This window comes from Rhineura floridana, chromosome 4 (genome assembly GCF_030035675.1).
Source record: "Rhineura floridana isolate rRhiFlo1 chromosome 4, rRhiFlo1.hap2, whole genome shotgun sequence".
NCBI classification, from domain to species: domain Eukaryota; kingdom Metazoa; phylum Chordata; class Lepidosauria; order Squamata; family Rhineuridae; genus Rhineura; species Rhineura floridana.
The window spans coordinates 117,826,221-117,842,678 of record NC_084483.1 but is presented as its reverse complement, the minus strand read 5'-3'; the positions used below and the strand labels follow the sequence as shown (position 1 = coordinate 117,842,678).

Genomic DNA, 16,458 nt, shown 5'->3' with positions numbered 1-16,458 from the left:
CAGGAAGGGATCTACAATAAAACGTCAGCAGTACTCTTTTGCCTTCAACCATTAGGTGGAGCTAATTACCCACCTGATATCATCTTTGACATGCACAGAGAAGACCGATTTCACGGTAAGACCAAATGTCTCTTCTCATCCATCCTTCCTGTACTTAGAAGAGGAGTAGAAAGAGAAAGAAAAATACTTGCTATGAAGGTGGTGTCAACACAAGAGATTTGGATTCAGGGACCACAGGCTATGCTTCCTGGAAGATGGACTGCTGGCAAGTAATGGGTTGTACCTCACAAGGACTGGGAAGAATGTGTTTGGCCACAGCATGGAGAACTTCATCAAGAAAACTTTAAACTGAATCCTAAGGGGGAAGGAGATATAAACTTGGCGGTAATGATTTACAAAGGCTTGTGCAAAGAATGAGAAACTGAGGGAATGGCTCTAATGGGGCCCAGTAACAGTCTTCATAAAAATGTAGGAAGGAAGCCAGGCCATAAATCACATAGTCCTCTATGTCTGTATCCTAATGCCCAGATTATGGGGAACAAACAGGACAAACTTGAACTCTTAATACAGGAGAGTAAATACAACTTGATAGGTATACCTGAAATTTGGTGGGATGTCTCCCATGACTGGAATACAGTGATTGAAGGGTATAACTTGTTCAAAAAGAAGGAATACAAAGGGAGGTGGAGTCGTGCTATATGTTAAAAATATATATTCCTGCACAGAAATATAGGAGGATGAGCTTTGTGGCTCCACCAAGAGTATCTGGATGAAAATAAATGGGGCAAGGAATAAAAGGAATATGGTGATTAGAGTCTACTACCGACCACCCAATCAAGGATGAAAGGATGAAACTTTTGCAAAGCAAATTGCCAATGTTTCAAGAAGGCATGAGGTAGTAGTAACGGGGGACTTCAATTACCTTGAAATCTGTTGGGAGACGGATTCTGCCAAATATAGCCCCTCCAAGACATTTCTGACTTTTGTTGGACATAACTTTCTCCTACAGAAAGTAGAGGAAGCAACTAGAGGATCAGCTATCCTTGACTTGATTCTAACCAACAGAGATGACTTGGTGGATGAAGTGGCATTTATGGGAACTCTGGGGGAAAGTGACCACACTATACTAGAGTTCTTGATTTTAAAGGAAGCAAAAGCTGAACATAACTATACACATACCCGGGATTTCAGGAAAGCCAATTTTAATAAACTCAGAACAATGTTAAGTAAGGTTCCATGGCGAGCGACCCTGATGAGAAAAGGAGTCGAAGATGGGTGGGAGTTTCTAAAAGAGGTAATTCTAAAAGCACAATGGCAAACAATTCCATCAAGGAAGGAAGGGGGAACACAGCAGAAGAAGCCAATGTGGCTTCACAGAAAGCTAAGAGATGACCTGAAAACAAACATACAGAAAGTGGAAGGAAATCCAGGCCACAAAGAAAGAGTACAGACAGGTAGTATGGAATTGCAGGGATGGCATCAGAAAGATTAAAGCTGAGAATGAGCTGAGGTTAGCAAGAGATGCCAAAAGCAACAAGAAAGCTTTTTTTTCAGGTACATCCATAGTAAAAGAGAAAAGAAATGGTGGCACAGCTACTCAATGAGGATGGCAAAATGATAACAGATGACAAAGAAAAGGCAGAAGTACTCAATTCCTACTTTGGCTCAGTCTTCTCCCAAAAGAGGGCCTATGACCCCCCTGAGAAATGTGACGTGGAAGGGGCAAAATTGCAGCTTGAGGTTGATAGGCAAATGGTCAAGAAATACCTAATCACTTTAAATGAGTTCAAACCACCAGGGCTGCATCCTAGAGTATGGAAGGAAGTGGCTGAAGAACTCTTGGAACCACTCTCTATTATCTTTGTGAAATTGTGGAGGAGGAGTGGAGTGCCATATTGTCCCTGTCTTCAAACAGGGCAAAAAGGAGGAACAACAGATCAGTCAGCCTGACATTGTTCCCTAGAAAAATTCTGGAGCAAAGTGGTCGGTCTGTAAGGACCTTGAAAACAATGCAGTGATTACTAGAAGCTAACATGGATTTATCAAGAACAAATCCTGCTAGACTAATATTATCTCATTTTTTAATCAGGTAACTTCCTGGTAGACTTTGGGAATGCTATGGACATAATGTATCTTGACTTCAGCGAAGCTTTTGACAAAGTGCCCCATACTGAAAGAACTGGGCATGTTTAGCCTGGAGAAGAGAAGACTGAGGGGAGATATGATAGCACTCTTCAAGTACATGAAAGGTTGTCACACAGAGGAGGGCCGGGATCTCTTCTCGATCGTCCCAGAGTGCGGGACACTGAATAATGGGCTCAAGTTGCAGGAAGCCAGATTTCGACTGGACATCAGGAACAACTTCCTAACTGTTAGAGCCATACGACAATGGAACCAATTACCTAGAGAAGTAGTGGGCTCTCCGACACTGGAGGCATTCAAGAGGCAGCTGGACAGCCATCTGTCGGGAATGCTTTGATTTGGATTCCTGCATTGAGCAGGGGGTTGGACTTGATGGCCTTATAGGCCCCTTCCAACTCTACTATTCTATGATTCTATGATTCTAAGAATATTTGACACTAGGGATGAGGGCAAAATTTGATTCGATTCACATTTAAAGCTGAATCTACCAAATTTGAACTTCCCAAAACCATCTGTGAAATGAAACCTGGCCATCCTTCAATATTCGTATGTATCCAAATGTTGCATTGCTGTCCTCCATCTTTGAGAAACAAAGAATGTTTACAAAAATGTATATATTAGGGGAAAGTGGGCAGAAACATGATTAGTGAAAATAGCATTATATTAGGAGAAATTTCTTGCAAAAATGTGTAGTCAAAACTACATACAAAAATCTGTGTTAGGAAATATTCACACTAAAATGCTGAAGAATTTTCATTAGGATTTTTTTTAAAAAAAATGCAAATTGCTGTAGAATGGGGAGAACTGGATTTCAAACTGGAAAAATGAGAACCAAAAGTACAATAAATAAATAAATAATAAATAAAACTGTCAGTACCTTCCATCCCTATTTGACATGTATCTTTCCCATATAGCCTCTAATTGGGCATTCACCCCTCACACAGTTATGTCAATGTGAGGGGAACAGGGGGGCTGTGCTCAGTAGCTCTACCCCTGCTGTCCTGTTGTGTCATCATCAGCCCTTCCCCCCCTTCACCATCCACAATTTTGAGGGGGAGTTGCTCTCTGAAGATGGGAACCTGCTCTAGGCAGGCTTGCTACACACAGAGCATATATTGTAAGCAGATAAGAAGTGAATGTGTGAACAGGGCTTTAGAGAACAATCCTTCCATTGTCTTCAATTTTCATACTGACTGTGAATTAAAAAAAGTAATCTGTGCCACTTTAGATTTTAGAAAGTTCCACTCTCTAATTCCCACGGTCTTGTTTACATATTTATATCCTTGTTGAGTATTTTTAGATTACTTGTCACAACAGAAAAATAGTTTGTCTCATTCACTAGGCATTAAATTAAAACTTCATTCCAGACAAATGTATTTCTCAATGATGATATTTGTGTAGTAGCTGATGAATGGTGTGCTTATCTAGCAACAGCTGTCTACATCCTTTTGTTTTGTTTCCATAGCTTTGAGGATCTGTGCAAGAGCCGTAGTTTATGGCTCCATGAAATGGAGGAAAGGATAATCACTGAAGCTTTGGGTGAGAGCAAACAGAATATTCCCAAAAAGAGAAATGAGGCACAGAAGGTGGAAGCCTTCCTGGAAGAGCTGCTGGTGGCCAGGTATAAACCCAACTTTCCTAACTATCCTGTCTTCTTGCCAGCACTAGGATATTCTAATAGCTACACTGATCCTAAATTGTTTGTCTCACTTTTTTTTTCTACTGCAACGCCAGATTAAATATTTACAGAAACTGAAAGAACAAGTGAGATGTGCGTTTGAGTATTGTGCTAAACTTTTTGATTCAGGATAGCTTAGTAGTTAAGAAGCACACAATATTTCATCTGGAAAAGTAGTTTTCATACACTTCAATATGCAACAGTGTCAGTGAAACATTTCTCACATGCTTGAGAAAAGCAATAAGGAAGATTTCATCATGTTCCACATTTAAAGTATGGGTTCACCTTGACTGCTTTGATTGTGCTATGTTCGCCTAATTCCTTTATCTAACACCCGACTGATAGTGTTTTTCTGTTACTATTGAGCAACAGGGCACAAATATATCAACAGTCCAGCAAATTTAAATTCCCTGAACAGCCACATTCTCTTGAAGAACTAGGGATACAATGCAACATTTTGCTGTGGGGCCCCACTTGTTATATTTATTGTGATTATAATTTTGTTCATGTATCCTTATGTTAGGCTTGTACAAATAATATTGGAACCATATCCCAATGATGTGGATTTCCCATATTTGTCATAGTTATATTTTTATCTACACAGCTACATTTATAACTCAATAACTTTCTTCTCCATTTTAAACTTTTTGTGTAGAGAATCCTTTGAAAAACTAATCCAGAAGGCACAGGCTTTAAATGAGAAAGGATATAGAGCTGGGAGGGAGGTCCGTCTGGCTTCTCAGCATTTTTCTGCTTATCAGAACCTAATCAAGGTAGTAAAGGAAAAACTGAGGGCCTCTCAGGTGGCTCTTCAAGATCACCAAGCATTAGAAGAAGCTTTGCAGAGTATGTGGACCTGGGTGAAAGATGCACAAGAAAAGCTGGCCTCTGCAGAGGGCACCATTGGGAGCAAGGTTGTCTTGGAGAAGCACCTCTTGCAAATTCAGGTAAAGTAATGAAATAATGGAAATGATGTTATCAGAACTAATGCTGCAGAACAGCCTTCACAAAATGGGTGTTCTTCATATGTTATGGAGATGTTATCAGCTGTGTTGGGTGATGAGGCTGATGGGAGTTGTAGTCCAAAACATCTGGAGGACACTGAGGTTGGCAAAGGCTGCTGTAGAAAACCAGCTGTTTCAAAAGCCCGTTAGTCAAGATAAATCTCAATCTATTTGAACGTCCCTAGAAGTTAACAGAGATCAAAGAAAGACAAAAAAGGGAGGGTACCAAAAATACAGAATTGTCCTTGTTTGGTTGCTTAAATGCTTACATGTCACTTTTGAAAGATTCAGCTGTTAAACCAAGACACAATTGACTGTATAAAATGATGTAGGTAACATAAACATTAAAAAACTAGAATAACAGCCACAGTAAAAATCATCCAACAATCCACCATCCATAATAACAGCTCAACCATTGAAAATGCCATCTTACATGACAGTGAAAAAGGTCAGGGGAAGGGCAGACATATCTAAGAGAGATATTTCTAAATCAAACTTGTCTGGGACAGGTGATATGTCATCAGTGGAGAAAAGAAAGGGAGATGGAGCAACAAAGCATCAGAAGAATGCAAAGAAGAGTGAGGAAGAAATCCCTAACAGGGCATCCCCAAATGTTTTGGGGGATCTACCTGCATCTACCTAGACGTCTAGTGGGCCATTTTTATTTTATTTTCTCGAAGTGTAATGTACCTGAAGTTCTCGTTCTGATAAAGTGTAGACAAAAAGAGTGCCTGCCACCAAAAAACAAAAATATAGCAGCCACTATGTTTTTTCCCAGTGCATTGCATTTCACAGAAATCAAGATGGCTGCCAAGGGGACCAAAGTAAATTAACCATTTTACCTTATTAACATAGCATTTGATATATTGTCACATCACCATAGACAACAATTAATTTAGGCAACTAAGAGCACAGAACTGGTGGAAGGGGCTGCCACATCCAACCCGAGTTCAGGTGCTGGTTGGAGGAGAGGACACTGGCTGTGCCAGCAGGGAGCAGTGGAAGGAAATGAAATGCATGCTTCCTTCCACCACCCCTTTTCTCAGCTTATCAGCTGCTGGGACAGAGGGCTGCAGGACTGAGTCAAACAAGCTCAGAATGCAGTGGAAGTTCTCCCCTCAGTTACACCCCCAACACACGCCTGGAACACCCCCTTTTTGGGCCTTCCATCGGTCTCAGCTGAGCCATGGCTGAGCATGAATGGTGACAGAGGTCCCTGGATGTGCTGCAGCTGTACCCAGTGAGGGACTTCTGCTACTGAAGACGAGTGGCACTGACACCCTTCCTCCTCTTCCTGAGCTCTGCTGCATCCTGAAGCCCCTCAACTCAATCTACCAACCAGGTAGATTGTTCCCTAAATCATTATTATCATTAATATCCCACAAGCAGGCCAAACAGTAATCATAATTGCCTCTCAGCTCTAAGAGACAAAATTTCAATTGATTTCAAAAACAGAAAATATCCATGAGTGTCAAGAATTCTCACTGGGGGTCAACTCCCAAGCCCAGGGCTATTGATCCCAGTCAAGCACAACCCATGCCTTCCTTACCAGGGCTGAGTTAAAGCAACAACAACCCTGCAAGGTATGTAGACTGCCACCCCCCCTTAACCTGGTCACCCACTCTGAAAAATGAAAATGGACTGCCTTCAAGTTGATCCCGACTTATGGCGACCCTACGAATAGGATTTTCATGGTAAGCGGTATTCAGAGGTGGCTTACCATAGACTTCCTCTGAGGCTGAGAGGCAGCGATTCACCCAAGGTTACCCAGTGAGCTTCATGGCTGTGTGAGGATTCAAACCCTGGTCTCCAGGTTGTAGTCCAACACTCTAACCACTACACCACACTGTCTCTCGACAGAAAACCCAAAGTGCCAGAAATAGACCTGCCAAGGATCCAAAAGAGAAGAGCCAAGGATGCACTCCTTGTCTTGGAGCCTTTAGGCAAAATACCCAGCTATATGGTAGTCTGTGGCTAAATGGCTAAGGTGCTGGATTCAGACCCAAATTCCCCCTGAAATGAACACACACTGGTAAATAAGAGGTAGCTTTATTAGAATAAAATATAAGTGCAAAATAATTCCTTAAACTAAACACCCCCAGGGTTAGGTAAAAATATAAAATGCAGAGTTCAAGTCACAAGAAAAAAATAACAAATCTGTCTCGCCTAATCTATACTCACACAATATAGGTAAACCAGCAGAGTAATTCATGGTTCCACATCTCCCCAGAGATGTATAGCCTGGATAGCAGATGGGAGATGGAACCCCAACATCATGTAGCACCAAGGAACATTGGGAAACAAAGACCCAGAATTGTAGTTCTACTTTTATGGGAAAAAGTCCAGCAGCACCCAGGAATTAATTAGCCAATTGGAGGGGGGTCTTGCTGATGATGGAATCTTCCCGAGCTTTTGCACCTAATGGTCACACACTTCTTCAACCTTCCCTGGCCTGTGGCCTTGAGGTACCAATCTCATGCTGATAAACAGGTGTTCTCACTCAGTGCCTAATTAACTGAGTTCAGCTGTGAAAACCGACAATCTCATGGCCTCCCAAAGGCCCTAATTCAGGCAAAATGTTCCCCCCACAATTCCTTGCCACAGAACCATTTTAGTTAACAACATTACAGGCATTCTTGGCAATGAATTTCCTAGACTTACTGGCCAGTGACCATATGCATTGTTTCAAGGTTAGCGCCAAGTATGACATAACATTTTAAAAAGAAGATCAGACCAAACTATTCATGTAATTTTATAATCATCCTGTGAGGGGTTTGCCAAAAGAATCTAGAATCCAGGTCACAATGGGAAAGGCTACATAGATAAGCTACTGTTGCTTTTCTTATATATACTGTATGATATAGCCATTGTTTCAAAATGTGGTGGATGGCATTATTCATGTCAATACAGGAATACCCCGCTATACGGACCTTCACTTAACATACACTCACTTTTACGAACATACTCCATACTCCACCATGCCCCTGTTTATGTATGCTTGCTTCACACTTATGGACACTTAACAGTGCGTGGGGGTGGAAATAGACGCGATCGTGCCACCGCAAATCAGCTGGGAGGCGCGATTGCAATCAGCTGGGAGGCGCGATTGCGATCAACGGAGAGGCGCGGCAGCACAGCAGCAGAGGCTTTAGCATGGGGCTTTGAGGCTCCGCATGAAGGAGAGGTAAAAAAAGCTTTAAAAGGTAGTCCTTCACTTTAAGGACATTTTTGGTTTATGTACTCGCTCTGGTACCATTGAGTACGTTAACGCGAGGTATTCCTGTAAGCTACTGAAGCTCTAAAGTACTTCTGCTTCCTAGGAGATCCTTTTAATGAAAGGTGAGGGAGAGGTCAAGTTAAATATGGCCATCGGCAAAGGTGAACAAGCTCTTAAAAGTAGCAATCAAGAAGGGCAGAAAGTGATACAGAACCAACTACAAACATTAAAAGATCTCTGGAGCAGCATTATCAACACCTCATTGAGCTGTCAAAGGCAAGTTGTTTCAGTTGCTGCATGTTCTAAAACTGTGATCATAATTTGGTAATTTTCTTTTCTTGAGATATTTTATTTTGTGATTGGCCAAAGTAATTCTTTTGGGGCTGGTTTGCACAAGATATTGACTTGGATTCTAAGATAAGTGAAATGAAGGAAGTTCACAAAAGAAAAGTTTCTGACTTCATCCTCCATCTTGCAGTTGCATGCACCCCAAACAAAGTCTGTCTAGAGGATTGATGAGACATGGGGAGCTGCGGGGGGGAGGGGAGAACCACCCAAAATTGGCCAGCCAGTTCTGTGTAGAGTGTCTTTGGGACATGGAAATGGTGAGTGCTGGCATGTCCATTCCAAAGATAAGGAAAGGGGGCAGAGAGAGAGAGATGAAGGAAAGAAACCTTTGCTCACCATGCAATATGAAAAAAGTAAAGTAAGAGGCATGTAACCTTCTCTCTACCCCTGAATCAATGTGATGATTCCCCCCCTCAAAAATTACCAAAATGCCCTTTCCTAGTCTGTCACCTCTGAAAAGTGTGAATCAGTGAAAGGTGTTTTGCAGCAGCCCTAAATCCAGTTCATTTCCCTTAAAAAAAATGTACTGCCCTCAAGTCGATTCCAACTTATGGTGACCCTATGAATAGGGTTTTCATGAGGCTGAGAGGCAGTGACTGGCCAAAGGTCACCCATTGAGCTTCATGGCTACGTGGGGATTTGAACCCTGGTCTCCCAGGTCGTAGTCCAATACCTTAACCACCACACTACACTGGTTCTCATTTCTCTTAACTGGTGTAAAATTTTAAACTCGCTGTGTTTCTTTAATATAAGCTTGCTGGAGTCTGTGATTAATCAGTGGGATAAATATCTGGAGAGAAAAAGTCAGCTAGACCAGTGGCTGGAGTCAGTAGACCACAAAGTGGAACAGCCTTTGGAATCTCAGAATGGCCTGAAAGAGAAATTCTCCCAGCTGGACTATTTCCAAGCTATTGTTTCAGAAGTGGAAGGTCATTCTAATGACCTGCACCAGATCATGGAGAAAGCCAGGGAACTGTATGAGAAAACAGAGGATGATTCTTTCAGAGAAGGTGCTCAAGAAGAGCTGAAAACCCAATTCAGCGACATTGAAACTGTAGCCAAGGTAAATATTTTCTGATATATGCTCTCCCATATAGATGTTTTCATCAATGTTTTATCACTCCAATTTTAACTAGTGAACATGGTTATGTGACTCATCTGTCAGATCCAATGAGCATCAAGTTTCTAAGTTGAAACAAAATGAATGGTGTGTGGAGGAGGAATTTTATTTCATTTATATATTTATTACATTTATATTCTACCCTTCCTCCCAGTAGGAGCCCAGGGCGGCAAACAAAAACACTCTAAAACATCATAAAAACAGACTTTAATATATATATATTTAAAAAATCTTTAAAAACATATTAAAAACATTTTTATAAACATCTTTTTTAAAAAACTTTGAAAACATCTTAAAAAGCAGTTCCAACACAGACACAGACTGGAACAAGTTTAGTTATTCCAGACCTGTTAAAAGACTTGTTGAAAGAGGAAGTTCTTCAGTAGGTGCCAAAAAGATAACAGAGATGGCACCTGTCTAATATTTAAGGAGAGGGAATTCCAAAGCGTAGGTGTCACTACACTAAAGGTCCACTTCCTATGTTGTGTGGAATGGGCCTCCTGATAAGATGATATCTGTAGGAGGCCCTCACCTGCAGAGAGCAGTGATCGACTGGGTATATAAGGGATAAGACGGTCTTTCAGGTATCCTGATCCCAAGCTGTATGGGGCTTTGTACACCAAAACCAGCACCTTGAACTTAGCCCGATAGCTAATGGCAGCCAGTGCAATTCTTTCAGCAGCAGGGTAACATGTTGGCAATACCCTGTCCCAGTGAGCAGTTGCGCTGCCACATTTTGCACCAGCTGCAGCTTCCGGACCAACCCCAAGGGCAGCCCCACATAGAGCGTATTACATCCAGCCTGGAGGTTACCAGTGCATAAACAACAGTGGTCAGGCTATCCCTGTCCAGAAATATTCACAGCTGTCTTTCCAACTGAAGCTGGTAAAAGGCACTCCTGGTCACTAAGGTCACCTGGGCCTCTAGCAACAAAGATGGATCCAGGAGCCCCCAGACTACGGACCTGCTCTTTCAGAGAGAGTACAGCCCCATCCAGAGCAGGCAATTGACCAATCATCCAGATTTGGGAACTACCAACCCACAGTGTCTCTGTCTTGCTATGATTCAGATTCAACTTACTGGCCCTCATCCAGCCCACCACCAAGTCCAGGCAGCGGTCCAGGGCTTGCATGGCCTCTCCCGATTCTGTTGTTACAGAGAAATAGAGCTGGGAATCATCAGCATACTGCTGACAGCTTGCCCTAAATCTCCTGATGACCACTCCCAAGGTCTTCATATTGATGTTAAACATCATTGGGGACAATATGGTACCCTGCGACACCCCACAGCACAACTGCCAGGGCACTGAAAGGCAGTCACCCAATGCTACGCTCTGAAAATGACCCTGGAGGTAGGATCGAAACCACTATAAAACAGTGCTTCCAATACCCATCTCACCAAGTCGGCCCAGAAGGATACGATGGTCAATAGTATCAAAAGCCACTGAGAGATCAAGTAAGAATATCAGGATCGCACTCTCCCTGTCCTTCTCCCAATAAAAGTTATCCATCAGAGCGAGCAAGGGTGATTCAGTCCCATAACTGAACCCAGAACTCATAACTGGAATGGGTCAAGACAATCTGTTTCATCCAAAAGTACTTGCAATTGCTGCACCACAACCCTCTCAATCACCTTCCCGAACAAGGGAGTATTTGTGACCGGGTGGTAGTTGTCACAAACCAATGGGTCCACAGTGGACTTTTTCCAGGAGTGGTCAGATCACTGTCTCTTTCAGGGTGGCTGGAGCCACTTTCTACCACAAAGACACATTGATCACACCCTGGATCCACTTGGTCAACCCCTTGGCAAGCTTTATAAGCCAAGAAGGGAAAGGGTTGAGAGGACATGTTGCTGGCAGCAGCATCGCAAGCATCTTGTCCACGTCAACAGGCCACATCAACTTAAACCAATCACAAGGAGTTGCAGCAGATGTTGCACTGGACACCTCGCTGGGAGCTACAGTAGATGTGGATGAGGCATCAAGATTGCCACAGAGGCGAGCAACTTCACCCTCAAAGTGCCTTGCAAACAATTCACAGTGGGCCTTCAAAGGGTCTAAATTTCCATTTCCTGAAGATGACATCAACAGACACCTGACAATACAGAAAAGCTCCACTGGACAGCTACTTGAGGATGCAATGGTGGCAGAGAAGTGGGCCTTCTTTGCAGCCTTTACTGCCACACAGTAAGCATGTTTATGATGTTTTACTGGTGTCCGATCCTCACAGCGCATATTTTGCCACTTGCACTCTAGCAGTCGTCCAGCCTGTTTCATTGCCCTTAGTTCACTGGTGTACCAAGGTGCAAACCGGGCTCCACAATGCCGGAGAGGGTCTTCAGAGAAAACCATGTTAAGAGCCCAACACGCCTCACTGTTCCATAGTGTGAGAAGGGCTTCAACAGGGTTACCTATTCTATCTACTTGGAACTCCCCCAAGGCATTCAGGACTCCAGTGGAATCCATTATTCTCTGGGGGCAGACCATCTTAATCTTTCCACCACCCCTGCAGGGGAGAATCATAGCCGTAAGTTTAAACTTCATCAGGAAGTGGTATGACCATGACAACGGGATGACACCCACCCACCCCATCTCCAGACCACCCCTTCCGCCATCTGGAGCAAAAACTAACTCAAGGGTGTGTCCTGCTCTAACTTGAGATAGCCCCATGGTTGCCATGGAGGCCATAAAGTCCCAAGCTGGAACACTAGAGGCCGCCTCAGCATGAACACTGAAATCACTCAAGACGATTGTTCTGGGCTTTTCCAATACCACAGTTGAGATGGCCTGTGTCAGCTCAGGCAGAGAAGTTGCTGGGCAACAGAGTGGACGGTATACCAGCAGCAACCCTAGTTTACTGTCTCCTTGGCCCAACCCTAAGTGCAGGCCCTCACAGCCAGCTCCAAGACAGAGTGGTTTCCTGGTGACAGAGATAGAAATTCTGTAGGCCACAGCAACCCCTCCTCCTGTCCTTGCAACCTGGGCTGGTGTTGCACCCAGTATCCAGGTGGGCAAAGCTGGGTCAGATCAACTCCTCCCAGCTCACCCACCCAGGTCTCAGTAATGCATACCAAATCAGCACCCTCATCCATGATCAAATCATGAGTGTGGTCTTATTGTGTACTGATTTGGCGTTAAACAACAGAACATCCAGGCCAGTGGACACAGCAGCTGAGCAAGGAGGAACCCATCCATGGGATGAGTGGGAGCAAGGACCAAGGCATAGATAGCCTTGCCCTCATCTTCTGTGGTAATTCACCACCTCCCCATGGCCATACCTCCCTCTGCCCATGATCACTGAAACTGAGATGGCATCCCCCATGTTCCTCCTTACTAAGATTCCTCCTAAACATCTGATGTAGACCCAACAAGAGCCCACCAACAAAATCTACCTGAACCAGTTATCCCAGTAGGTCTCAGAGAATTGGGAAGAGTCAGATCCTCTCAATAATGCTGAAATTCAACATCATCTGAGCTCTGTGAGTGCCGTATTCTCCCGAATGAAGCGAGCAGTGTTTAAGGATTGGGATATTTACAGGGAGACCAAAATGCTTATTTACAAAGCCATTGTACTACTGACCTTACTGTACGCCTGTGAAACATGGACCATTTATAAACATCACTCCCAACTTCTTGAAAGATTCCACCAATGCTGCCTCCGGAAAATTCTGCAAATTACTTGGGAAGATAGATGGACTAATGTGAGTGTTTTGAAGAAGCAAAGACCACCGGTGTTGAAACAATGATCCTTCAACATCAACTTCACTGGACTGTCCATGTTGTCCGAATGCCTGATTACTGTCTTCCAAAGCAGCTACTTTACTCCCAATTTAAGGATGGAAAACAGAATATCGGTGGACAGCAAAAGAGGTTTGAAGATGTTCTTAAAGATAATCTAAAAAAATGTAACATGAGCATTGAGAATTGGGACGCTTTGGCCCATGAGCATCCCAGTTGGAGGTTGGCTATTATCAAAGGTGCTATGGACTTTGAAGAAGCACAAGTATAGGGCGAAAGGGACAAACAAGCTAAGCGGCACATCAAGCAAATCCTCATCGCAACTGTCTTCCATCTGGAAAGCTATGTTCTCACTGTGAGAGGCTGTGTGGATCTAGGATTGGCCTCCACAGTCACTTACGGACCCACCGTTAAAGACCTTATCTTGGAAGACAATCTTACTCGGTCACGAGTGATCACCAGTGAATGAAATGATCTCACTCTGAAGGTATCTGGCAACTTTCTGCTATCATTCAGTTCACTGCATACGCTCTCACTCTGAGCAGGAGCTACACATGCACTGTATGTCCTCCCCACTACCAATCTTTTCTAGATTGGTTTTAAAAAAATCACATATAGCGTGGCTCAAAATGAATTCCAGAAGACAGGTTGTGGGTCAAAGTTGGGATGCCAACAGGATTTCCAGGACCCGGTATACTGTATGTGCGTTGGGCACCCTGCATTTTCCTGCCCCCCCTTATTGAAAAGAATAGCTGCTTATGTACATATATTGACTTAGACTAGCCTACCTCACAGGTCTGTTGTAAAGATAAAAGGGAGAGTGGAGCTCTTGGGAGGAAAAACAAAATACAAATATAAAATGTCATTCATAGATCGTGTAAAACAAATGCAGCAGTTCATCTCTTGCTTAAACTGCAATGTTTCATATTCCTAGTATTTACAGCAAAAAATCTAAACCAAAAAACAGTTGACAGGCCTAATAAAACAAGCAAAAAAAATCAGAAGTATGTGCAGTTTCATAAGTTTGGTGACTGAACTACCAACTCTCAGCTAGCCTACCTCACAGGGCTGTTGTGAAGATAAAAAGGGAGAGGGGAAGACAGTGTACACAACCTTGAACTCCTGGGAGGAAAACCAAGATACAAATATAGAAGAAGTACAAGGAACAAATGCTCTAATATGTGCAGTTTCACAACTCTCAGTAAAACACGAATGCATGCAAACATTTTGCCAACCTTAATAACCAAAAGTAGTACCCTTGTGTTAAAGTACAGTCTGTAGAAATTTTACTTGCTGCTGCTCTGAGGTGTTGTAATCATTGTATAGCTGTATTTGCTGATTAATTTTGTATTTTATATTTTGGTTTTAAGGTTCCTTTATATTAATAAATAACAGCCCAGTGATGACGAGCAGATCAGTAGTGGCTGGGTGCAGGGACATAGAAACTGGGAGGGGGGTAATCACCATTTGTGTTCAGTAGGAAGGAAACTTCATTTATTTCAATGGAGTTACTTCTGAGGAAAATATAACAAAGTCACCCAATTGTGTTTTGTACTGTAAAAGTAGCACACTTGGGGAGTGAATGAAATCATGTGGGCGTGGAAGAAAGTGCTTAAACAAACGTGCTCCACTCTACAGTACACAGGCAGCCTAACTTCTGTCCAGTATCAGGCTTGCAGCAACAACAAGCTTCTCCTGTTTTTTCTCCTGGTCTGGGAGCCCCCCCCCCCAGTCTCAGATCAGGATGGTCAGCTAGCTGGCGATAATGAGCCCCCATTAATGCATTTAATTAGGGTTGCCAGGTTCTTGGCCTGAGACTGATCCTGTATCTTTAGGAGAAGAGAAAGTCAGCCAAGTGCAGGTGTTCTTGCAACAGTGTAATGAGCAAAACCACAAGGTGGAATTCTCCCTTCTCCCTGCACAACTTTTAAAGATACAGAAGACCTCTTGGAGGCTGGGCCTGGCAACCAAGAGGTCTTCTGTATCTTTAAAAGTTGGGCAGGGGGAAGGGAGAATTCTACCTTGTGGTTTTTCCCATTACATTGTTGCAAGAACACCTGCACTTGGCTGACTTTCTCATCTCTTAAAGATACAGGATCAGTCTCAGGCCCTGAACCTGGCAACCCTACATTTAATATGAGTTTCTCAACCACACCATTTGCTTTGTTCCTGTACCTGATCAGAAGCTTCCCAGTGCAAGGTGGGGGGTTGGGGTTGGAAGAGAGTAGGTCTCTTCAGCAGGGAAGATGCATGAAATGCCTCACATTCCTTCCTTTGATGCTTAACAACAGCAATTAAATGTCCTTAGTAACATTGCTGCTTGCCAAAGCCTTAGAATGTTGCCTCCATATTTTGCTTTCTAACTTTATAGCTCTCCAATTGACTTACTTTTTTTAAAAAAAAAATGAAATCCAAGAGTCCAGGCCCCCTGCTGGCTTGGGGCTCCGTACACATGTTGGCAGCCCTGGATCAAAGCTATGTAAAACCATCCATAGGGAGCTGGGCAAGGGGAGGATAGGTGGAACTGAGGGCAGGCAGGGGATAGATGAGAGAGAGGGAGTGAGCAAACAGTCAATGCCTTTGTCCTCACAAAATAGGTAAGTTGCTCATACCAAGGAGCAGGAATGGGCTCTGTAAATTTATTGGCAAAGTGCCATGTCAGTGATTCCCTGAGTCATTTGACAGACATGCGAGCCAGCAAGCCAAAATACTTGCTGTGTAAAAGAAAAGTTTCTAGCAAGCTGCTTTGATAATCCTCAAGAGCAGCAGATAATTGACCTGATTATTCTCTCTCCCTCTCTCTCTCTCTCTCTCTCTCTCTCATTCAAGACAAATTGCACCTTACATCATATTTTAAAATAGCTTGTTTTCACATATCTACTGAAAGTTGATAATACAAATACAGGCATGGTTAGCATTGTTTCCATTTATTCTGAAATCATTGCATAGTTAAAGAAACGCACACATATGCTCACTTTTAGCCACACCTATTTAGAATAGTATATGGGCTACTTTATCTGTCTTACTTTATCTAAGACACTGTGCTGAAATCATTTTAAACTCTTTGGAGTAGCAGAGTAGCATCATCAGTGGATGGCATAGTGGGGTTGCACCTCCCACTTGACTTCTGTCCGACTAAGTCGCTACAGATACCAGGATGGAGAGAGGGAGGGGTGCGGCGGCAAGTTTGTATTGCATCATTTCTGTGCAGTA

The 16,458-nt window shown here is 43.1% G+C and overlaps 1 protein-coding gene across 6 annotated transcripts in view; it reads left to right on the top strand.

Annotated features, from left to right (window-relative positions):
• Positions 1-16,458, top strand: part of SYNE1 (spectrin repeat containing nuclear envelope protein 1) — a 598,390-nt gene that overhangs the window by 222,775 nt on the left and 359,157 nt on the right. For 5 of the 6 annotated variants that reach the window (XM_061624156.1, XM_061624155.1, XM_061624157.1 and 2 more), the window contains exon 1: positions 9,255-9,452. In XM_061624156.1, the coding sequence (XP_061480140.1) occupies positions 9,345-9,452 (108 nt within the window). In that variant the 5' untranslated portion in view covers positions 9,255-9,344. Of the gene's footprint in view, positions 1-3,607; positions 3,764-4,475; positions 4,768-8,144; positions 8,318-9,142; positions 9,453-16,458 lie in introns of those variants that run through there. The other variant, XM_061624165.1, reaches the window with a different exon arrangement.